The 25,650-nt window shown below is 41.5% G+C and overlaps 1 protein-coding gene across 5 annotated transcripts in view; it reads right to left on the bottom strand.

The window, feature by feature from the left end:
* Nucleotides 1-3,655: 3,655 nt before the first annotated feature.
* Nucleotides 3,656-25,650, bottom strand: part of LOC128885395 (serine/threonine-protein kinase tricornered) — a 249,157-nt gene continuing 227,162 nt past the window's right edge. For 3 of the 5 annotated variants that reach the window (XM_054139419.1, XM_054139421.1, XM_054139420.1), the window contains exons 3-11: nucleotides 9,472-9,548; nucleotides 8,694-8,927; nucleotides 8,072-8,279; nucleotides 7,652-7,769; nucleotides 6,468-6,607; nucleotides 6,178-6,378; nucleotides 5,938-6,090; nucleotides 5,562-5,720; nucleotides 3,656-5,475 (exon numbers count right to left, since the gene is read on the bottom strand). In XM_054139419.1, coding sequence (XP_053995394.1) covers nucleotides 5,360-5,475; nucleotides 5,562-5,720; nucleotides 5,938-6,090; nucleotides 6,178-6,378; nucleotides 6,468-6,607; nucleotides 7,652-7,769; nucleotides 8,072-8,279; nucleotides 8,694-8,927; nucleotides 9,472-9,548 — 1,406 coding nt within the window. In that variant the 3' untranslated portion in view covers nucleotides 3,656-5,359. Of the gene's footprint in view, nucleotides 5,476-5,561; nucleotides 5,721-5,937; nucleotides 6,091-6,177; nucleotides 6,379-6,467; nucleotides 6,608-7,651; nucleotides 7,770-8,071; nucleotides 8,280-8,693; nucleotides 8,928-9,471; nucleotides 9,549-18,187; nucleotides 18,244-24,032; nucleotides 24,590-25,650 lie in introns of those variants that run through there. The other 2 variants (XM_054139423.1, XM_054139422.1) reach the window with 2 other exon arrangements.

Below are 25,650 nucleotides of genomic sequence, written 5' to 3'. Positions count from 1 at the left end.
TGGACACGAAAGAGACAATATGTTCTCGAACTTCAGATACAATCGCGTGTACGTGTTAACCCATTCGACTAGGCTATTTTCTATTACAATTTTATTCGTTTCTTTTTTACAAATTAATTGCATTAATCTAGATTTGGCTATAAATAAACAATGTTCATTTCTTCAATGTCCTGTGAGTCTCAATTTTAATTTGGCCAACAGCAGTCGGATATATTAACTGAGACATATATCGAGACATATATATGTCCTACTAGGGTCGAAAGGATTAACAAACAACCGCGAGAGAAAAGAAGAGCGCATACTTTCGACGAAGATAAGCGACGGACCATCAGACGTTGCTTATTGTTAGACTTAGACGAATCGATTCGATTGTTTCAGGGAAGAAAGCTGTCGCTGACTTTCTTCGAACGATGAGTTATCGACTAATCGGCAGATGATACGACGATGAAGGGATACGAGCGACGTTCGATGATGAACGCGCGCGTTTAGTCGACTAACAGGCGTTTCGACCCATCGCGTTCGAATTTATTACCTCGACGTCAGAGGCGGGCAAAATTTGCATCGATGTAAGAACTTCGAATAGGCGATACAAGGTAGCATTCGATCCATTATTTCTGTTTACCCCATTCCAAATTTCACAAAGATTTAGAGAAACTTATCGCCAGCCATTTATGTTGAATTTTATCCATATAAAGAGACAAGCATGTATCCAAATTTATTTTTCTCCAAGCCTCGTAATTAATTTCAGTCGTCATCACTTATTATAAACATTCCTTCAGTAATGGGACTCGGATAAGAAATCTCCGTAAACCGTAATCGAATAAACATTGCAAATAAATCTACCCATGGTGCTTTCGTTAGGCATCTATATCTCTATTACTCGAGTAAAATTTTGCCCATCTCTGTTCGACGTGGAGCAACATGAATTCTAAATTCGCGAAATCGCATTCGAGCGCAAAGGGTTGCTTCTATAATGATAATAATGATAAGGACGAGGATGGCAGCAACCGGTAGCTAATTAAACGATCGAACGTAGAAATGTCTTTTCTTACTCTCGGTAACCAGTTGAAGCAGTGCTGGGCATTATTTGAAGTATTCTTTTTATTGCAAATATTTGAAATAATTACACGCGCACATTCTTGCGAAGCGGTTAGCTGAAACGATGATTGAAACGACTTTTGTTCAGTTTCATTCTCTCCTTTCTTTTTAAGTAAGCGAACGAACGTCGATTCTGTCGCGAAGAACGACACTTTACAATGAGAAGCAAACTCGACGCTTGAGCGAAACGGAACGCGGCATCGAACGAACGCTTATTTACCAGACACGTCAAATAGGAGCCATTCTTCATTTTTTTTTTTTTTTTTTTTATACGAAGTCCCATGCAATTTATGTTTAAAAGTATGTACATGTTTACGTGAACCAGCTCCCTATCTTCTCCTACTTAGAAGGGTGGAATAAACATTGTGTGGTTCTTGAACACTAAGGACCAAGTATTAAGTGTTTTTTCTTTACGGAGAAGAATTTATTTAATTTTTGTTTAACAGTGAGAATATTTTAGATGCATACCCACAATATTCTCAAAGTTAAACGAAAATTAATAAAATTCTTCTCTCCGAAAAGAAACTCGAAGAACACTTAATACATAGCCTCGTAATGTGATTTCAGCCCTTCACCTACTTCAGCGTACCTCCATCGTTCGGCCATAATGAATTTGACATGCCTGGCTGCTACTATACGAACTAATCGGGCAGCATTGCGTTACTATTTCAAATATTTCGTTCGATCGTTACTTCAAACAATTATTCGCCAAAGTCACGTTCAACGTTGCGCAGCTTCGCCACGATCACGTAATCGAAACGCCGTGATATAACTCGGCGAGATGCCAAGTTCCTTTGTTTAGTCGTCGTTCGACATCGACCAGCACTGCGATTCTAGTGTCTGGTAATATTTACAATGTACATCGACGACGATTACTGCATAATCTATCGGAGTTTCTCTCGGAATACGTTTACACAGATTCGGTAATAGCTAGTACGCGAGTACGCATACATCGTCACCATCGGTCGACCTTCTCGTTCGCACTCTCGATTAAATTTCCACCTAAATTTCCACGGGATTACAATGTTCTTCGCTATCCACGTTGCGTATCTCTAACGTGCACGTACTGTTTACGTCCAGGGCACCGAAAACTTGCTGCATCCAAGGCATCTCGTGGCTATTGTTTCATTCTATTTAATCCTCTTTTTAAATAAATAAGTCGCGATCGCTTCTTTTTTTTTTCTCTTTTTTTTTTACTCGGTAGCATTGGACGTCAGAACATCTGTACTCAACAAGATTACTAAGTTTATCAACTCTTCGTATCTCGCTTGGAGATGGACGAAATTTTCATCGAACAGATCGCGAATAAAATCGATATAAATCTGTTCGTGCGAACGGTGAAATGTTCATTTTGTCGTTGCAAAATATTTCGTTCCACGACACGAATTCTAATTTCTATTCAACGAAACACGGATAAACGAGATGTTTATCATTTTCTTCGGAATTCGTATCCGTTCGAGAATTTCGCCAACCTCCGATCTCACTTTCTCGCTCAATGTATACCTCATTTACGCTAGTCTCCACCCTCTCCCTCTTTTTCCCTTATTTTCGCTCGCTTAACAGGCGCGCCTAAATTCTGTTCCCTCTCCAGACCCCTTTCTTCTGGCCCCCTTCACTCTCGCACACATTCGCGCACACTTTCTTCCTCCTTGTCTCCTTGTTTCCTTTCTTCTTACCGGTGCAGAAAATAGTTTTGCTTTTATCGTTTAGTTGTCCTTTCGCTTAAAAGTTGCCGACATAAACGGTATTCCGTAAACCTAAGCGTTCTGTATCGTTAAGTTATAGTATCGAAACCTTTTTACTTTGTATGGCGGAAAAGATAGCCGCGCTTCGAGCACAGGACTATGGAGCACGAACGATACACTTCGCGTGGATCTCTCGCGGGAAATAGTTCCTCACTGTTACGTACCTTTCCTTTCTATTTACGCTGTATTTATAAAAATACTTTGCTTTCGCCGGTAAATCGATCGAGGCCGTTTAAATGAAAAACGATAAGCTTGTGTGCTCCATAATCGCACGCTGAAAGTACTCGCGGACTCGAGTCGTACGAAACTAATTTCTCGTTTTAAATATATATAGCAACGTCGTTACGTAGTTTCATTTCGTTAACGGAGACACGCCGGGATCGTACGAGGAAAGAGCGAAACTTTTTATACAAGTACTGTCAGCCGGAACGCGATACGTCTCGAGCGTGCGCGTACATAGGTACCTCTTGTATGTTACCTTATATGTTATCTAGCATTTTTTTTTTTTTTCTTTACGATTAGTACTATTACTACCACGGTGCCCTGGCTGTCGGTAAACTACAGAATGTAAACGTTATAATCGTCCACGGTGCTATATTCGAAATAAAACTATATCGCTCGACAGAATACGTAAGACAGACCATGCGGTGCCACTACTTTTTCCTCTTCATGCATAGGAAATTTTGCGCGATCCAATATTGCTGGGCGTATTCGTTCCAACGAACTTTCGAGCAACGGTACCGGACAACGACTCGTCCGCGCGGAATCGAGCAACGAATACGTTTAAAACCTAGGAGGATCAGAGGTGCGTGTCAGTTTCAAATTTATATATTTTCCATCGAAATTAATATAAAAGTTATATACCAAAGTTCGGTTCAATCGCCTCGACAATTTCGCCGTTATCGTTCATTTCTTCACTCTTCGTTATTACCTATGTTTTACCCAGCGATGCAAATATTACTGCTTTTCTTTCTCTTTCTCTTTATTTTTTATGTTGGCTTTGTAAGTTATGGATTTGGGCTGACGCGCGTGTCACGCGTTAGGAACCTTGATAAGGCAACGAAGGAGCCCTGAATCTTACGAGTGTATTCTTTTCCATTTTCACGCTCTTTAGGATGCTCTTAACGGTTTAAGATTTTCATAATACTCGGGCGCGAACAAAAACTTTACCGCAAATTTCTCCGTAAGAAAGAGACCCGGTACCTGTATATGATTCTCCTTCCCGCGTCTCAATCGTATTTTTTTTTCCGCCTCTCTTTCTTCCACCAATTTAATCAACTGGAATAGGTTTTATTTCACAATACATTACACGTTGATACAAAAGACCACAAAGCACAAAAGTTATGCGAGAAAGCTCGTGTCACAAAGCTTATATCGTAATTGGGTTACTCCGAATTATGGCGATTTGCAGCGAAACCATAATTATTGGTAAATTAGAAAAAAAAAAATTTTTTTTAAAACGTTCGTTTACACGCCGATATACATTTCCGAATATTTCGTGTACAAGACACGATCGGCAACGTAAAAAGTGAAAAATTCTAGAAGGTTAAATACACGATCGGAGAACAATTTGCCGATTATTCTTCGTGCAGTTCCGTGTGGGATAACAAATATCCGGGCAAAAGCTCTCAAAAATATATATAATAATATAAAATACGTTCGTTTACACCAACAAATTTCTAAATTTTTCTGGACAAACGTAGGGGGCGATCGAATAGAATACAACGTTCGTAAAGTTCAGTATTTGTTAACAGACAAAACAGCAATTTGTATACAAAACTTTCAAACAATTTCATATCACAGCACTAGCTATAAATACAACGTCGAAAAGAGAGCTGAATACGAGAGCTGAGCCAGTATTTCGTTAAGAATGACGAAAGAACACACACACCGAACGGACTTCTACGCAAAAATTGTATGCACTGCGAGAATCACGGGACCGAGGCTCCATCTTCGATTTACTTTTTTCTTTCCCATTAATATTTGTCACTACAGAGAGCTTATTATGCTACGCTTTCGAAGATCGGATGGAAAACAATATCGACTGCTGAAACGGAAATAAAAATGTTTCTCATAGCGGTGGACCGCTGCAAAGTCGCGGTACGCTAAATGTTTCGGTTTTATCCTTATCACATGTGCAACAATTTTCGGAATCGCTCGCTTCCGGAATCTTGATATCACTTCGTTTTATCGTTCTTTGCAAACAACGACACGACTATTTTGCACGTTTGATCGTCATCGTCTTTGTCATGTTCGTCGTCTTCATCTTCTTCTGTCTCTTTAATAACATATACGTACGCACGCGGTGCTCATCGAATCACGTATGTACACATGTAAACGATGATTCGCCCCTGATGATTGACTGGACCGTGTTCGAAAAATGGAACGGATCAGCCATCCATCCGTGATGCCGCCGATGATAACGGAGGGTGCGGGTGATGTACCAAGGCCGGAATTCCAGTTGCGTCGTCAGACTGTTGACTGCCGGTTGGAACCGAGCATGAAGTTGGGTGTTGCTATTTCTTGGTCGGCGTGCCTCGCTGCGTCAAACCCTCGAATCGCTTGAACGTGTAATTAATGAATACCCAGTCCTTGTATATTACCTCACCGTCCTGAGGCATCGGCGCTGATGCTGTAACGTACAAGAAAATTCCATTACGATTCGCGATCGCTTCGTTGTTTCTTTTCTTGTTACGAAACAAGACACGATGCACTTACGTATCTCCAATTTCACGTCAGGAAATTCGTCGAAGTTGGATGTGTCGTCGATGGAACGCACCTCGACTGGAATCGCGGCTGGCCTCTCCCTGATGTGGTCCCAATCGACGCCACGGAAGAAAGGTGCCAGCTTGAGCTCCTCGATGCCCCTCTGAGCGCCTAACATTATACGCGAATGGTTATTTATGTTGATTCACGGCGATTGCACAGGGTCTTAATATAGATACCGCTTCAAACGCGTAAATTCTTGATTTTTAGAAACGCCGATATACGTGCGAATATTTGCGTCCATTTTGTACGTAAAATTAAACAAAATAAAAATCAAGAATTTACGCATTACTGCCGGTAGACTTGTGAAAATAATTAAAATATTAACCTAATCTTCTGTCAGCTTCGCAACAGAATCTAATTATAGTGTCTTTAGCTTCCTCGCTAATGGGAACTTCTGGTGGAAACACGAGAGTCTCTCTCCAATTCATAACTTTTCTATACGTCTCCTGCGGATTTTCGCTGCAGAATGGAGGATACCCTGAAACAGACAAAGACGCGATTATCGTTACAAATTCTCCAGCGTTCCACGAAGGAAAGAAGAAAAGGAGGAAACAAGATACAGTACCTATAAGCATTTCGTACATGATGACGCCCAAGGACCAACAGTCGCAGGCAGGTCCGTAGCCAGTCTGTAAAAATACTTCTGGAGCTATGTAATCGGGCGTTCCTACTGTGCTGTAAGCCAGCGCTCTCCTGTTCCTCTTCCAGCTCTCGGCTCTTCTTTTGCTGTCCATCGCTCCGCCGCTTCCGCTACCGCAGGACGTCACTGGGCAGTCAAGTATCGTTTTGAAATCGGAGCAACGAAAAACAAAGATAAAACGTTCGTTCGATCAAGAAAAATGGCTAAGCGCTTACTGAAATCCGAAGGTTTCGCCTGACTGAGATCTCTATAGAAATCGGTTCTATGAGACTTCTTCAGGCCCGTGCATAGCCCAAAATCGGAGAGCTTTATGTGACCTCGTGCATCCAGCAACAGGTTGTCCGGCTTGATGTCTCTGTAAACGAGTTATTCAAAATATATACATGGTAACGCCATTTTTATTCGTATATTTTAAGGGGTAACGTCTCTTGTACCAGAAACGTTATCATTCATTATTATTTATTGATTTTGTTTTCGTTGAAGTGGGTTCGAAGGAAAAGGGATATGATTACACCGCGGATTACTTTGTAATTATTATAATGTAAACTTTATTTTAAATATTTCTTGTAATATTAATGTATGCTGCATCCATTTTGTAGTTTCTTGCAAATTAAGATGCGTAAAAATCCGCAGTGTAGATGTAATAGATAGATATAATTTTTAGAGAAGTGATTGGCATTCGTAGCATCGTCCATGCTACAGTTGAAATCAGGTAAGAGTATTAAATTCTCGGTATAATTATCCAAATTGCTATTCGAATTAGAGAAAAACAGTACACGAACTGTTTCGCGAGGAGATTTCTTATCGATTTATCGGAGTTAGCTGTAAACGTCTCGTATGTGATGGCAATCGTAGTTGGAATAGTTTTGCTTGGCCAAGCGTGTTCGAACAGACAGCAAATGAGAGAAAGCCAAGCGATCGTTAAGTTAATTACCGTTCATTCATTTCAATTTATATCTTATCTCACGATCAGAGGGGAGCCACTTAGGAAACGTCGAGTGGAAAGTACACGTTTTCGGAATACAGAGATTTACGACGTGGTCCAGATGACTGTTATGTAGAAAAATAACGGTATCGTCAATGAACATAATATAATTGTAATAGAAATTTAGAGAATATTCTAATTTTTGACGAACAACTCGGTATAAAAGAGGAATCAAAAGATAGTAACAGCTACGAAGACGTGTAGAAATACGGGGAAGGGGGAATAGGCAGGGCTAATTAGACACGGAGATTAATATGTTTGAAATGACGAAATTGATAAGATATAAGATGTTGGTATATCGTATGGAGGATAGATGTATCTGTTAATTAGTACGAGATTCATTACAGTGAATTTTGATAACATTTCACTTATCTATTCTTCTTTGTACCAAGGAAATTGAATTCTCGCGCTTACCTATGAATGAAGCCTAGCTTATGAATGGAGTCGATCGCCAACGCCGTCTCGGAAATATAAAATTGCGTGCACTCCTCGGAAAGCGTATCTTTCTTCATCAGCAACGTCATCATATCGCCTGCAATTAAAGAAGAATTACCAGTTTATCTTTCTGAAATGATGTAACGTAATTGAGATCTAAGTAATCCGGAATCGAGAGGAAAAAGTGTCGTTACGTAACTAATCGCGACGGCTTTTATCGATTGCACGAGTAACAAGAGTAACATTTTCCGAATTTTTGCAAAACTAAACGGTGATTACACTTTTTTTTTTAAAGTATGTATCCATTGAAAAATAATTTTGTTCCTCTTTGAAAAAAAGTTGGATCGAAAGGGGTTCAAGTATGAAACTAATGAAAGTAATCAAGAAAGGAAAGCTCACCTCCTGGTAGAAACTCCATTATTAAATACAGGTTTATTGGATCCTGAAAGCTGTAGTACATTTTCACGACCCATTGGTGATCAGCTTCCACCAGAACGTCTCTTTCGGCCCTGACGTGCGCGACTTGCTCCTTCTCCAGCATGTCAGCTTTTCTCAGAATTTTCATCGCGTACACATGGCCGGTGTCCTTCTTCTGCACGAGTCTTACCTGTATGTTACAACATAATTGGCCCTGAATAACGTTCGTAAAAACATTTTATCGAGAGATTCGTTTCCTCGTAAGATGTTTAACTCTTACAATTTAAATGAAACGTTGCGTAGAGCATTTTTTAATCGCTTACCATTGTAAATTTAACAATCACCGTTTTGGTAAAAATAACAGAAAGGGACAGTTGACTATGAAGTTCGAAAAATTAAGCAAACTTTAGATACTTTTCTCGGAGTCCAAGTCTCCTTAAGGGTATTTTCGTACAACAAAGTTGGAGAAGTTTTCAGAACGTGATCAAGACGCCGAATTGCCCGAACTTTAGAATTCCAGTCGATCGTAAATCGAGACGGTGAATTAGTAAATCGCGACGGTTCGCACGACGAATATTTTTCGGGTTCCGTGTTAAGAATTTACCTCTCCGAAAGCGCCCCTGCCAATTACTTTGAGGGGCTCGAAGTCTTCGACGCCGAGTCGAGAGCGCTTCAGCCGAAGGAATTCGGTCTCTTTCTGAGCATGCTGCAACCGTTTCTCTTGCTTCTGTTGCTCCGAGAGCCCTTCGTCTTTCAACGATTCCTCTAATTTCGCGAGCCTCTGCTTCCGCTCGATATGCTGAGCTATTAGATTGCTGTAGTAGTTCTCCAACGTTACCTGCCCACGAAAAAAGTTCGAAAACGTCACAATCTCCCGAAATATTGCTTGGATAAAATCCAACAGCGCACTTTGGTAGGAAAGAAAGTTTTTGGAGAATAATCCTTTAATCTGTGGGCAACGATTCTGAAATTCATTAGCATTTAACAAACACTTTTGACTCTACTTATTTCTATTTGAGTTCTACTCACTTTTCATCCAGAAATTAATTACGTTAAATTGAGCTTGGCTATAAATTAAGGAAGGAAGAAATTTTTAGAAAATAATTCTCTAATTTTTGAGCAACTAACATCTTTTAGTTCTACTCTACTCTGTTTGCATTCTATTCATTTAACACAATCAATCCTGAAAAACACTTAATATTTGTCTCCTTCGTGTGGTTTTAATCAATCTTCTTCCCTCCTTAACACGAGAAAGATTAGTTTGCATCGAATGGAAACATGTGCAGAGAGGGCAAGGACGCGAAGAGATTGTGGGTGGAAGGATAGGGAAGAAAACTATGAATAAAAAGAGAGGGAATAAAGATGCGGTAAGCTCGGCTCACCTTGGCCTTTGTAGCCTTGTCCAACGTATGGCCGCTGAATCGGATCGTGCTCTCTGTGGCCGCCATCTCCAGCACCCCTGTAACACACGCAAAAGGAGGTCACCGAGTGTCGCACACCAGTCTCCAGAACCGAGGTCTCGCGCCATGACACTGACACAGATCCTTCCGCGTTGGAATCCTTCTCCCGATCTAATTAAACGCGAACGTCCACCGAACGCGGACGAATCTGATCTTTACGACGGAAGTATTTATTCTTCGCGATTAACCCTTCCCATTCCCAGAATTCTGCTCGTTACGAGCAACTAGCAACTTCGAGACGATTCTCAAGGGCGTTTCTGAGACACTACTACGTTCGGAGTTCGAGAATAATTTCACAAACTGTAAAGATAAGCAACTATAAACATGAATTCTCTTCGTAGCGTTTCGCGACATACTTTCGAGACCGCAAGTGTTTCCCTTCCCGCAAAGTGCGACGTGGTTTTGTCGCTGCTTCCGGGAGCAGTTTGCCGTGTACTTGGACGAGAGGTGTTACAAGGTGCTTCCGGTTTCAACCCTTATCCGGATTATCATGGCCGTTACGGTGCCTGGCAACTTCGAACTACTAATTTTTAAACGTACGCGAACGTAACTGTTCGAGAGCTCGCACGGTCCTCTATTACCTCGTCAGGTTAGAAAAAGAAAGTACCGATCGAGACGAAAGTAACGCGAAGTTTACAAGGTGGACGCACGAGTAGCCGCGATCGAGTGGAAAAAAAATAACCACAGGCTTGACGAGATGACGCGCGACTAACTCTTCGCTGTCAAAGTTGTAGGATCGTCGCGAGGTCATCGCGTGCCATCATCCGATGAATCATCATTACGCGATCGTTGCTCGAGATAGACGACGAAGTAAAGTAATCGGGACAATCGGGTTCCCGACACGTTTTCGAGAATCTCCGCAACGTTTTCCCTTTCCTTTCCCTCGCCATCTTCGCCGCAACGAGAAATCCATTAAGTTGATGCATAATTAGATTTTTTGCATTTATGACATAAACTATGACGTTTACGACAAATTGCGCACAGTCCTCTTTCGAAAATTCAATTTCTACATAGTTCGAGCGAACGTCGCGAATTTGTTGGTCGCATTTCTAACTCTCTAGTCGCATTCGTTATCTATCAGAAAATATTGCTCATCTCTGATTCCAGCTAAGGCGACGCGCACTCGTGAAGCGCGTACAAATAAAATACACAATGATTAACCACATTTCGCTAACACGAATGTTTCTGCTTCACGGCGACGTGAAAGAAGATGGCTAGCCGAGCACGAGCCGCGTGACGTGACGTACGAAAGCTAAACAAATAGATCCATTCGTTGTCGCCACTTAACGAAGCCAGTTGACGATTCGAAAAAATATTCAGAGTAACGATAGCGTAAAAGTTTCATATTTATGGATGAAAGTGTTCGACAAACATTTTTCTTACAGACTTCTTGCTTCTACGCTCCCTTAATTGGACCGCGGGATCTAGAAATGCCGCGTACCTTTGAAGTTTGATTGAAAACAACATTTCACGAGCGCCAACCTAATATTTCAAGTGTTCCACGAGTTTCGGGAGACAATGGACCGTTGTTTCGCGACCCAGATAATTACATCCAGCAATTTACATCGAAGCACGGAACACTGGTACTATTGCCTGTAAATGTCCTTCAACAATTCTCATTCTACAATATCAATTCGATTAATCTTCTATACATTACAAGCGTCACAAATCTCGTACTCAACCTTTCCGTACTCAAACATCTAAATGGCGCAATGGTTGTCCTAAAAATTTCTTTCGTTTTATCATTTAATTACTGTGGTATTCTAGAGGATCACTTTGGTCCAAACTTGTCTAGATCTCTACGGAGTGGAAAGGATGAAGAGAGAATGATCGAAAATCGATGGAGAACCCCAGAAAGTACCGCAGGAATCGAAGGTGAGTCGAAGACAGGACAATTTCGTTCGATAATCAGTCATATCTCGTCTCGAAAATGACTTGGACATTCTCTCTCCGCGTTCCGGAGCAAAGGTTAGCTAGCCTTGGAGCTTATTAAATAATGGCCGCGGTGAATGGTCGTGCCGAGCTTATCAGTGACAGTTTTCCCGCGCAAGACACGGTGGATCGAGTTTCTCTCGGATTTGTCGAAACCAAGTACATTATTGACGTTCTGATTCCACCAAGGAACCTTCTACTTTATCTACGACGACCTAAATAATACCTAAAACTACTTACTGCTACCAATCGTCAGCGTTTAAACCTTCCGTTCCTCTTGCTTCCAATCTGTTGATTCACGGTTGAAAATAAGGACCGACCACGGTTATTACACGTAAACAATCACAAAAGCGTATGCGTAAGCACCCTCGAGTGAATCATCGAACAGCCATCGATCACGTTATTGCCATTCTTATTCGATTCGCGACGACTGCGAATGATTTAGAACGGTAGTTGTCGATTCTGTCGTTCGATTCACTCGCGCGAAAGGTTTCGATGCTTGTTGGATTTATCGCTAACCGTGTGAAGTTTATGGTCCATTAATTACGAACCGAGTCAAGGTTTGGGAATGATATAAGGTATTTAAAAAATGATCGGAACTTGCATTACGAAAGACGCAGTCAAACTGACAAAGAAGCCAACGTTATTATCGTAAGCGACGTGATTGAAGGAATTACAAGAGGATGAGTCTATTTATCGGGTTCTCAGTAGTATAGATCTATGGTAGCGTATATATGAACCGTTTTGCACAAAAAATTGCATAATCGATCAACTCCATAAAACAAAACGTTGAGAAATGCGATCAAAGTGGTCTCTGAAATCAATTATTTATTATTCAATGAGCAAACAAATTTATTGCGACTATACCAAGTGCTTTGACACTTGAATTTAAAATTTTTCAAAAATTGGCGTTAATCGATTTGCGCGGTGAGCGGCTGATGTATTCTTCGTACAATTACAGGAAGAAAGAAAGAACAGTCTCGGATCAAGGGAATGCGGTGCTACGAGTAAAGAATGCGGACAGCGTCCAGTAATTTCGCCTTACGACTCCAGGCTCTAATGTCTGACCTAATACGATTCGCACGGAAGGGTTTTTCGCGTGGATCGAGTCTAATAAGACGCGTAACGTAGCCAAGAATAATTTCAAGCAAGAAACGTAAGACCTGCCATGATTCCATGATGTTGCAACGCAGTTGAGTTAAGCGTTTCAGCAATGGTTCGTAATTGTGGTCAAGGATAGACGTAACTTGACCTGTCCTGCGAATCGCCGTCCTTGGAAAAGGTTCTTCTGTTTTGTATTTATATTTCCGAGGTTAGTCGAACGAAGTATTACATATTAATTATATGCGTAACTCGTTTTGGAAGAGATTGCGATGTATATTTCGCGATTTGATCCTCGTTGGACTTAGGGACTAGGTACAATGACGTCACGCGCTGATTACATTACGGATTACAAGGCCGCATTAAACTATTCTAGAAGCCGTACTTCGCGAGCCTCTCTTGCGTTCAGTCTGCAAATAAAGGGTAACATAAGACACGAAGAATGTACAAGGAGTAAAGAACGTATGTATTCCTTTTGTTGAGACACGTTTGGATTAAGTACTTACGCGGCAAACAACTTTCTGCAGTTTTCTGCAAATTTTGTTTTGAGACCAGTGAAATCTACATAATCTAACGTTCGTTATAAGTACTTGTTGTTATAACGATGTCAAAATTCATGAATCCAGAATCATTGTCGTTAAAATCTTACATTCAAAATTATGTTATTTAGTTGTATATTAAATAGTTCTGTGCTCTATATACGGGTGACATGACGATGTCAAGGTTCAAAGTATGAATTCTTCATTTGGAAAGTGGAAGAAGAATCATGGCGCTTTGAAAAATTTGCAAGATCGCGAGACATAGGATCATCGAAGCCACTAGGATCGAAGATGAGGTAACCGAAATACCGATAAACATCCCGACGTTGGTCGTACGGCTTCCCTCCGACACAGATTACGTAAAGGGAATGGAATCGCAGACGTTTCCGCGAGTAAAGCAACGTTTCTTTCCATCAACCCTTTGAAAGCTGAGTAATAGCTCCTGCATCGCTACTTGAAACTTTACTAATTCTAAACAAAAATTAATTCTTTATTATTTAATATACGTACGATAAACCTCGCCGAACAGATGTTACATTAAATCAAATGTACTCGCAAAAAAAAAAAAAAAATTGTTGAACGTAGCTATGAACACAGCGACGATCTTCACGCGCATTTTCCCCCTTAATGGCACGTCATCGTCTTTGGTTTCGCTTTTGCGTTGCATCCGAGAGTTGCATTCGAGATTTGGCTCGAGGTACGCAATATCATTTCCTTAAAACACAAGCGTCGATGCTATATGCGTCACGGGTACGAGCTGCGGTCTTTATCGCATAGAATTGGCGGTATCGTCGCGGTTAAATAGAGCTGCGAGATTAAAAGCGACGACGGCGTGGCGATAAACGATGCGAGCCACCGAATTATGCAACGTCTTTGCCTGACGTGGTTGCACCCGACGCGCGCAAACCTTTTGAAAAGGTTCGCGTTATCGCCGTCGCAAGCTTCGAGTACGCGATCGATCGCGAAACGAACTACCCCGTAAAACCAGTCGTCGACGGTGTTTCGATATCGCGAACGAGCTTTTTTCCCCGATTGCGAATATTCCGCAACGCCAGATGCGCAAAGTGACACGTTTCGCGCTTGTAAACCCTTGCTTTTGAACTCTCGGGTCTTTGATACGTTATTTTTAACGCAGAACGATAACATTGTTTCTAAGTTTAAAATATCTAAGTATAAAATACAGGTAGTGCAACCACTGACCCCCTTAGTTCAGGTATCTCTAGGTTTCCTTCGAAACCGTGAACCAACTATCCGCTTCTTTCAATTTACTTCACTTTTCTTCGATTCTGTGCGATTCATTCTAGGTATCTACTGATAATTCCATTAAACTATTCGAAGAAATAAATTTCTGTTGATTCCATTTGCAGACGTCGAATTCCATCGAGTATCCAAACAGGAACGGAAGCGGAAAGGACGACATCAAGAGGCGTAGCAGCTACGCCTATAAAACGAACGTTAGCGATCGTAGGTGAGCGTGGAACAAGGCTACGGATACGTTACGATTCTGCAACGTCGTTGAACTTCGGTTAGAAATCGTGTGAAAGTGAAAACGTTTGATTCCACTGTGGTGTGGTGACCTCCGATACAAACCTCGGCGAATGGAAAAGTCGATGCTGTCGAGATAAAACGAGGAAAAACGTACGTACTCGTTCTTTGTTCATTTCGCGCGCTAAAAGCTTAATGGCCACGGTAAACAAAGTGGGGGAACTATTTAGTCGCGCGATTGGATCCGAGATACGGACTCTAAATTACGCTAACATTAAGTATACTTCCACGCTGCCAAGTGGGAAAAACGAACGATCGAGGCGCGTTTCATTTGGCTGCTCGATTGATTCCTGGTCGCGGTAGCACGCGATACGAGGCGTAAAACGTGCACGCAGCGTCAACATCTTCTCAACTACTATCGGCAAATATCGCGGTACACAAAATGTCGCGTCAGCCACACCTACGTGTTCGTCATTTCGATCCTGTTGCACTATACACCCTACTCGCGCTAATATATGCGCGCAGCGAATCGCTAGCACGTTCGAGGAAATCAAAATTTATCTTACGCTTCTAACAAAAGCTATTTCAGGACCGACGATTACGACCACCGTTATTGCTCAACGTAACTTAACCCTCTCAGTGTCATGGAATTTAGGTATAATTGTATATTGCGTAAAATCATCTAATAGAATTAGACGGAATTGTCACTTAAATTTAAGTCAAAATGAAATCAACACATAATACACGCAAAGATATATCATTGTTAGCACTTTTGGCATGAGTACTGAACAACGATAAGAAAGGTCGTATTTTTTTTTTTTTTTATGAAAATACCATAATCGTATTTGTTCTATAAACGATCTATATCAACTATCGATCAAGTATCGACGAGTTTGAATTTAAAAAAATAACAGGTCCCCTGCGTGTCGACACCTTCTCTCGACACCACCAAGGTAATCGCCCGTTATCGGAACGATTTTAACGTAATTTCTTCCTCTTTCTTCAGACAACAGTTAAATACGACGAATAAAAAGGTCCTCGCAAGCACGTAGAAGTGCGTATCTCGCGCGAAAGAACCTACACGCTCGAGCGAGCTGGAGTAGCGCTACGAGCTGTCTGCCGCATTACCATAAGTGGATCAAGAGCCTTCTCGTCGGAAGGTATTTGCCAAAGCGTTTCGAATAAAAATTTCGGAGGCTGCTTCGACGCCGCGTACCAACTATGTTTATTCATCTACCTAATTATAGCGCTTGTCGTCCAACCTTCTTGCAAATAGGACGCGAAATTTTAGCCGATCGCGTAAGTCGCGCATCGTGATTACCGTTCATCGGGGAAATTTCAAATTTACACGGGGAAATGCTTTAAATCGACTTTAACAGATTGCAGCCAATTCGAGCGGATTAATCACGTTTCGTACGGTCAACGATCTCGCAAGCTCCAGGTACGTAATTAAGATTCAATTACATGTCGGAATATATTAGGTGTGCGCCTAAACTTTATAGGTTTTTTGTGGCTGAATATTAACCAGAGAAAATCTACACGTTTCCGAACAAATTATTGGATTTATGCATAATTCATCGATACTGATATATGCATGAATCTATTATGCTCAACAACTGCCATCTATTTATTATTCATTTGTTTGGATGTAGATTGATCGGCAAAAACAATATAGAAATGACAATATATCGTTTTCTAGCACCATCTAAATGCAATCTACAAATCTTACGCATACACCTAATGGAGCACATATGTATAAGGAAGATAAAGACTGTATATACATATTTCGTATTAGCTCCTAATCCACCGTAACATTTATCGTGTTATATACACGATGTCGTTCTAGTATTTTTAATAAACGACCGTAATATCTCTTTAAGTGTACTACGATCATTTTCACAATACCTCGAACAGTCGGATAGCGGGCGCGATCGATGGCGGAAGGCAGAAGAGAAAGGCGAAAGGAACGTTCGTCCAATTCCAATATCGCTGCACGTAAACAATTACTCGTGCTCTGTTCAAGTATTCGTTCTAATTCGAAGATCACACAAATTTGTCTCCTGGCACGTTGGATCCATTTCAATGGTGGATTAAACGATAAAAAAAAAAAAAAAAAAAAAAAAAAATATCATACAATCAAATTTCATTCGAATGACAAACTTTATTCCCGAATTACGGATTCTACCGATGAAATAAATTATAGCTCCAACTTAGTCAAATTATGATCTATCAAGAATGAAGACCACGCAAAGTCAATTCCCGAGTTTGATCGTTCGCGTCAATTTCTCGGGTAATTGTATGAATTATAGGAACAAGTTCCATTAGATGTAAGTCACGCGTGGTTTATGCATGACGGTTCACTGGCACGTTTCACCCGAATTGTCGGATAGATCTCGAACGAGCGATTTTCTAACGGATGGATACGTCGAGCGAGACTTATTACCGGACTCGACCGTTCTACGGATTTTATTTTTGGACCCACTTCGAAACGATTCTTTATTCAACATCCATTGTCGACGTGAGATACTTCGGCGAGAAGATTCCCAACGAATCCATCAAATTTCCTGAAATATTTAAAAGATCGAGAAACACTGCGACACGACGTTGGCTAACTTGTATTTGGAGCGAAGGTTGCCATTTCGAGCACTTCCTGCGAAGGCAAGCAACTCCGTCTCGTTGAACTGCAAAAATGGCTATGTGTAACTCGGGAATGAGGTCGAATAAGACACGTATTTAGACGAAATTTTTTAAACGTTTCTGTATTCATAATCCACCGATAAGAAAGTCTCGCATGATCGTGCTTTTTCAACGATCCGGTTATTTATTTATTCAGGATGTTTAGTCCCTGGAGATTTATTTTCACCTTCTACTGTCGTTATATATACATTTTACTCACTATGATTCTATGAAAATTTCACTTATTGCTACTAGACTTTTTCATCTATCTTCTTTTATAATATCGTCTAAGTTTGTCCCCTTTTCTGTGTCTTCGCTGTGTCGACAAGCAGGGACGAAGAATCCACCCTTGGCGCGTATTTAATCGCCGCGAAAAGGTTTGAATAGACTAGTTATAAGATCGAACTTACTCGATGCGTCGACTCGTATGCCTCGGTTTTGCACGGCAGGGTTCCAACAAGAAACGTCGAAAATCACGTTGACGAACCTCGGTCGTCTCGCGGACACGTACGCTCGTTACGCGATCACGTCGACCGTCGGGGGCATGAGTCACCTATGCGCGTAGGCGTCGATGGCAACGCGCTTATCGGTACCAGCGCTTTTAGAAATTATTTACGTTCAACGATCGTGTAAATAATGGAAGGCGACCTCCTCGCTCGTCACACGTATCAGACGCGATAGGAAACGATCCGAGGGTATATATATGTAATTCTAGCGGCGACTACGGCCGCTAAGTAATTGCGAGTAGCCGACGCTTTTCTACGTGATCGGAGGCTAGAACGTTGCAGCGCCATATATTTTCATACGTGTCACGTTTCGTGCACGGCAAACGGACGGCAACGGCCGTCGTAAGAATTCCGTGTCGACATTCCTCGCGAGGCTTCCAATCCCGACGGGTTACTCACATTTTCGATAGCCACGCGCGTCCATTTCGAATAAATCTCCACGCATGGTTCCTAATCTGAAATAATTAGGCGCGAATTTCGATATACAGGGTCGTAGAAAGTCTTCCTTTTTAAGAAATTACTACACGTTCATTATTTTAAAATTACGTACGTGATTGTGTCCAGCACAAATTGCAGTTTTTCTGAAGTAAAGCAATTTACGTTTTTAGCACACTTCAAAAAGTAGTCTGCTACGACGTAGTAGTTGCTGGGGAATCCTTCTTATTCGATAACTCCTATCCGATTAGTATGAAATTTGCATAATGTATTTATTTACTCGTGAATCGTGTATGTATTTTAAGTTTTATTGCTCAATAAAATTCCATATGTATACGTGATTCGTGTACACATCGGAATTTTTACTATTTTCAGCATTTTTGTACACGATTTTTAAACTGATACATGTATTTAATACATATTATTTAATACCAATCAATTATTACATTTAGTTCATTTACTATTATTCTGTATTTCATTTTACACTGTTTTCGTATAACACGAAACGTATCTCCAATATCGTTACAAGGAACGTCTGTGGAACGTATCAGCCGCGTAAAAAAAAATATTTGGATGTGCTTCCAAGAATTCAGTTTTGCGTGATTCCGATTCCCGGAACGAAGAAAAACAGATTTCCGATTTGCGTGAAATGGAAAAAAAATCCACAAGGGTGGCAGATGTATCATGAGCTCACCACAGATAACGAAAATCAACGGTCAGATGCGGCGGCCGTCTTTGATAACCAGAATATTGGAAAGCGTATGTTACGAGACTCTTCACAAAATCGTAAATCAAATATTCCGTATCGAAATACCGATATATCGTGACATCGCTAAACCTTGAATTGTGCTAAAAAGAAAACGCAGAACTCTGTCCTATCGCTAATAATTCTCTGGCTACGACAGCCTCCGAGGACCAAAGGAATTTTAACGACCGAAGCCAAAGTTGCCACGGATCCGAAAAGCAGCGCCTAAATTTATCTCGAGGATACACGCGACCGAATGCAACAACGATCGATACGTGCCCGTAAAGTCTAGAATTTCGCTGAACCTTCTCCTTCAACGTTTCGCGTTACTAACGCTATCGCAATGGCCTCCGTTTTTAATTCACCCTTCGACTACTCCAAGACTACCGCTACTACTGCTACGAAAATGTAACATACTCCTACATCTTTGGATGCTTATCGCGGTGAAATGATAATTAAATCTCTACAGTTTGTCCGCGCGTCGACCAAAGTGTACCAACGCTTGTTCGGGGCGACAGTCGTCAGGTGTGATTTCCATCGCGAGTATGTCCGTAAAGCGAACGTACAGGAAAAGTAGATTTCCATTGAAAACTTTCGTTCGAACACTCTCTCACGGTCAAGTACGGCTTGCCGTTGCGAATCGATATGGAATAGGCACTTTCTTTAACGAGCGAGTGTGTCGTACTAAAACCAGCCTGCTCCGAGTACCATTTCGAGCGCTTTATCTCTAGGATGTATCGTGCGAGCCTATAATTCCTATGTATTTCGGAGTGTCCCGAGAGGAAAACGTTTCGAGATAGGAGAGACTCGCGGCTACCTAGGTAGCTATTATCTGGAGAATATGTCACGGAGAAAGTATACAATTGAGGCACGAACAATATCGGTAGTAATTATGTGTTCGAACGTGATCTCTTCGATGTTTCGGATTTTCAACGAGAAAAGTATTTATAATTTCTTTCATAGTTTGCCCCGTGTGATTATTATTTATTCTTCTCATTAAAAAGTCCGGCTTGGAATTTTGCTAGCAAACCACAATTTTTACGTAATGGAGTAGTTAAAAAGTAATAAAGCAACATGGATCGTAAATAGTTCACCGATGTACCATAATACATAAAATATCGTGTACGCATCAGCTGCTAATGAAACGAAAGAAACTTTTAGGACAATCCAATATTAACACTTTTTCTGTACTACACGTCAACGTTAATTACGCACGAGACGATCGACGAGGCCTACATAGTTCCACGAACGATCACTTTCCACTAATTAATAATTAGATAACATTTGCAGCGGAAATAACCGCGGCGATAAATTTTAATAGCTCCTGTATCGATCCTCTCCAACGGCGAACGAGGATCCATCGTGTGGCACGACGGAATAAAACAAACGGTACATTCACCTACAAAGCCGAACGACCATACGATTTCCTCGGAGAAGGCCTTTTTTCAAACTTGCTTTGATTCCGTTTCATTCGAACCGTGTCGTCCTTAGCTGATCCTCTTCAACGTTGTCGAAACAAACGTGCCGGTAAAGGAATTGCTCCGATCCACTTTCCTCGCACGACCGATATGCTTGCTCGATTGGAATCGAGAGGTCGATGTAGCCGTAGGTGAAACGACGTCGTCGATCCTCTATTCTTCGTGAACGCGACCGTAAAGCTCGTTTACGGAGCAATTTCTTTTTAAAACCAAACTTCTTTTGCTCCGAATCAGCCTACTCATTCGACGTGAATGGTACTACCGAGGTTTTCGATTATCGACGATCTTTTTCAAGTACAAACGCAAACAAATCGTTGATTCCATCGTAAGGTTACGTTCGGATACATTTTGGTAGCGCTCGAGTATAGTAGTTCATTTTGAAAATAGGTAGGATTTGTGGCGAGCGCGTTGAGACAAAGAGAAAGATTACTTTGGAAAGTAGGACAAGATCGGAACGAGTATTTAGGCTAGCGTATTTTATGCAACAGAAGAGTCGTTACTTTACGACCGATCGCCTTCACTCGAACTCATTTGAGCTTATCGACTATCGTATAATAAAAATTGTAAGAAAGCTAATAGAGAAAGATGGATGGAGAACTCATTAATGTAACATACAATCTCATAACTATTCGTACTCTCTATGTCATTGAATAAATCTTTCTAAATTATATGACAGGTTCGATGTTCGCAAATTAATGTTTCATTATAAGTATGCAAACATTTATTTGGAAATATCAAATCTATCGTTTGATTTGGACAAAGTCCTTTAATAAACGTACAGGGTACGAATACTTATGAAAATATGAGAAAGTCTATGAGAATGTGTACAAATAAAGAAATACATAAAATGTCAAAAATAATATAAATCTTATAGTATTAACAAAATGATACATGCTTTCAATTAAGTTTGAATTACGTTTCTGTATTTGTGAAGATATAACATTTTGCATGAAACATCCTCAGTCTAATTATAAGACTGACTGTAAAACATAAAATATTGTGCGTGTACTACTTAATAATAAAACGAAAGAAAGTTTCGAGTGCAAAGGGTTAGTGCCGTGAGAACAAAGGGGTTAACATCGCCTATTTTCAAGAGTAAACGGTGGAATTTCTCGAGTATACCGGAAAATATGGAATATGCGACGCACGCCGACGGTTTGGTGAACGGCGAACCATGAAAATGGTCGAAAGAAAGGTGGAATGGCTGTGGTTTGTGGCGCGTATGTGTGTCACGCGGATAGTCCGAGTTCTGAGTCACTCCCGCGTTCGCTGGTTTTGCACGGGCGTTCGTCGTGCGCCCCGGTCTCGTGCTCTTTCACCTACTAACGGTTGCTTTACGGTTCTTCGAGCCTTGCCAAATACACCATTTCGCGTCAACCACGTTTCCGCGTTGAAAAAGCTATCGAGTTTCCATCCTCCCGACGATTCGACGTGCGCGGACATTGTCTAATTCTAAGCTGCGTCTGCGATAAGAGCAGCGTAGCCAGACGTTCCGGATTTCCCACATCCGCCATCGTGTTAATCATTTCCGCGGGTAACGTCGCGGTTTCTAAACCCTCCAGCAGCTCGAGCTACGTTCGAGGTGAGAAATTTCTGCGACGAACGTTAGGTAACGTTTTTCATTAACGTTGGCGAATTATGAATATAATAGTCGTGTATCGTAACAGAAATAAAAGTAATAATTGTGACACGACTGATTACACGGAGTACCGTGAGAAAAATATAGTTAACTCGCGAAGCAATATATTGCATAATATTTTGTTTCTAACATTTAAGAATTTAAAAAATAACGTTATTATATTTGGAATGGATAAACTTTTACAATTTTTGCATTTTTAGATTCAATTTGAGCCAGCTGACGAAGTAAACATGTTTACTCTATACACAAGAAATATATCATACGTTGAAAATTGGTATGCAATATGAGATATTACTGTATAATGTGCTATCATTTTGTATACTTTAAACTGATTACTTTCAGTTCACGTGGATGCTCGATGAATAAACTGCTCGTCACGCCAACGATACTATGCGCGCGATATTTCTCTTTTATTCTTTGTAGCATCCAGGTTCGATTCGGAAACCTGAAATGAATCGCGGAAAAAGTAAAATCTCCCGCGCCGGCTGGTTCGATTAAGTTAAAATCGAAGTCAGTCGCGAGCACTTGTCCGCGCGCTGTTTCAAACGGAAGCTCGATCGAACAGGTTTTGCATCGCATCGATGAACGCGTATAAATAAACGCGAATACTTTTGAATACGTGCATACGTCCAGGCGAAATAGAAACGTTATTTACGGGCCACGAGTTATCCCCGTTGCGCAGGCTCGACGCAAAGTCCCGTTTAAAATACAACGGAACGGAGAGTCATCGCGCAAACCAAATATTTATCTTGTGAATCGAATAATTAACCACTCGAGGTGTACTGGCGCATACGCGTGCCTTTGTTTTTATATCGAAATATCAAAAACCGTTATGTATGATCACGATACCTTTTAGAATGGAAGGAAAGAAAGACACTCGTACGTCTCTGGTTTCTGCGTACTCGGTTGAAACCAAAAAGATTAATTTAAGATTCGTCCTTCAAGAGGTTAAATAAGTCTTACGAAGAAGAAGCAGTCCGTAAGGGTCGAGAACGTTTGTTACTCTTGATCGTGAGTACTAAAAGAAAATATTTATTCGCTCGAATCAAAACAAGCACGAGACCATGCGAATAACGCGTAAGCATAACAAAAGACTTCGCGCCGCGAGAACGTAACCAACGGGAAAATAATGCAGCCAAGGGGTTAACTGGAATACTCGGAAGGACGAGCAACCCTTCTACGCACTCGCAACCCCTATTGCTCGTCCTAAAAGCGCTTCAAATGTTACGTAAAAGGAAATTTGATGTTGGAAATAGCCGCCGTAAGTAGGAACACGAGAAATCTTCCAAGTCGGAGGGTAAACAAATCTGAGAAAGCGTTGCGCGTTCACTCTCGTACGAGTAAGAAGCTATCTGGAATCGTAAGAGAATCCAAAGAAAGCACTCCTCCTGCAGTTTTCAAACTGGCGTTCGTTCAATTTTCTCTTTGCAATATTTATTCGTAAGAAGAAATGGCTGGTCCGAAATAGCTATGGATAGATCCATGGATGTTTTGAATTTGTAGGGAAATTACCTAAAATTATGAGAGTGGTTCTTTAACGCCAGGTTCATGGAACACAGCCATATTTTGAGTCGCTCCGAATTTCACAAGGAATATTAAAGAAACTGTTTACATTTTTTCACCAACCACGTCTGCTCTTTCATCTGTATAAAAAAGAAAAGGGTAAACCCGTGTTACTTTGAATCTGAAATTACGAGAATGGCTTTCTAACACTAGGTTCAAAGAGTAGTATTACTTTTACCCACTCTGAATTTCCCAAGAAAAATTACAGAAACTACATTTCTCGCCACCCACGTCTGCTGGCTCTTATCCACACAAAAAGCCAGCATACACCCAAATTACTTTGGCAATAGATATAAATGCGATCGAAAGATTCGTACAAAGTAAACACGAAAAACCAAACAATGCAGTGAAGATACTCCGAACATCCTAGTATTAAACGTGTACCTTCTTCGTTATCGTCGATGAGACGTTTTCGCGCGACTGCGCATCGTTCGGCACGTCTTTGGACTCGGTCAGCTGCGAATATCGCGTGGTCGAGGTATCCAATTTTAGCGGTTCTCGAGAGGACCGCGGGCCACGCACACGTTGGAACGAGGACCGCGACGAGAATGCACCGACCGAGAAATCACACTTTTCGACGATCGACGACACGACTGCTCGCTGCTTCGGGCGATCTTCGAGTCATCCGAACACGCGAATCGGGTAGTTGCCTTCCGAAACGTACTGCACGAGTGTCAGCCGGCGACTCACTCGCGATTGGCCCGTTCCCTTCGACGCCTCTCGGTGTGCTCCTCGCTGCGCGGTTCGGAGCGGTATGGAGCGTGGAGCGCCGCGACGCCCGCGACGAGATCGTGAAGAACCAGAGGGGAACCCTCGTCGAGGGAGGGAAGGAGCCCGAAAGTGGCCGACTCGGAGTAGTCACCTGATCGCGGTGGTCCGCCTGCGCGGTTGTCCTCTTCGTTCTTCCCCTCGAGCCACCGAAGCCCAGCCGGTCGACTCGGTCACGCTTTCCGTAGCTACTAGCTAGCACCACCACCGCGTCATCAAACCCTACCTCTACCTCGACGAGTCATCCCTCGAAACGTTTACCTACCCTCCCTCTGTTCACCACCGCGAAGGGAGCGTCCTCTGGATCATCCACGTTTTCGATCACGTGGCGGCACCCTGCGCGATCCAAGGACTACTCGACGCACCAGTTACAGTAGGCGACAACTGTTTGACCTCAGCCAAATATTAGGTCATTCCTCGAGTGCCATTTATTTCCGTTTATTAACTTGTGAACCGTACCTTTAAAATCCAATTTTCTTCTTAATTTTTCTGGTAAAGTCATTGTACGTCGTTGCTATAGAGTACCTGTAGGTTGTTGTTGAATATAAACAAGATCTGTGATTCCGTTCTTTAACTTACAATTCATTTCCAAATATCTTATTGTACAATCTTTTAAAATGATTAATCGAAAAATTGAATGTCGTAAGATACTGGATTTATCGAAGTTTAATATTCCAAGAATTTTCAGAATGGATCAGTATAGAAAATACTGATCCATTCTGATAATTGATTGTGTTATTATATTGCATTGTTTTTAATTATATTAGGGTGACATCAAATAAATGTCATAGGGTACACGTCACCTGAACGTCCCGTGCTTCGAAGAGCGATTATCCGCGATCGGAGTCTTACCATTAAAAATACACGGTGGATATGCCCTCGTTTGATTAATAAACCGTTCTATCGTATTTACGGAATGCGGAATGTGATCGCGAGCGAAGCGTACGTTCGACTGGACGTTACGGAAGCGGCTGAGCGCATTACCAGCCGGATCTCGATAATCCAATTTTGCTTCGCGAGTCGGCAAGTTTCGCCATGATCGCGCATCAATTACTGTCCAAGAAACGTGTACCCTCGTCAGGTTTGCTCTTCATTATTAAAATTCATTTTTACCCATCGCGGATGAGCGTTTTGGAGCACGACACACATAGGGTGCGAAAGATAGTTGGTTCAGTATGAAATTTAATACATTATGTTCCACGTTGTTTATTAAATCTCCCCCGCTACTTTACTC

The sequence above is a fragment of the Hylaeus anthracinus genome, unplaced genomic scaffold, assembly GCF_026225885.1.
Source record: "Hylaeus anthracinus isolate JK02 unplaced genomic scaffold, UHH_iyHylAnth1.0_haploid 11981, whole genome shotgun sequence".
In the NCBI taxonomy this organism is placed as follows: Eukaryota; Metazoa; Arthropoda; class Insecta; order Hymenoptera; family Colletidae; genus Hylaeus; species Hylaeus anthracinus.
This window is presented reverse-complemented; position numbering and strand designations above follow the sequence as displayed.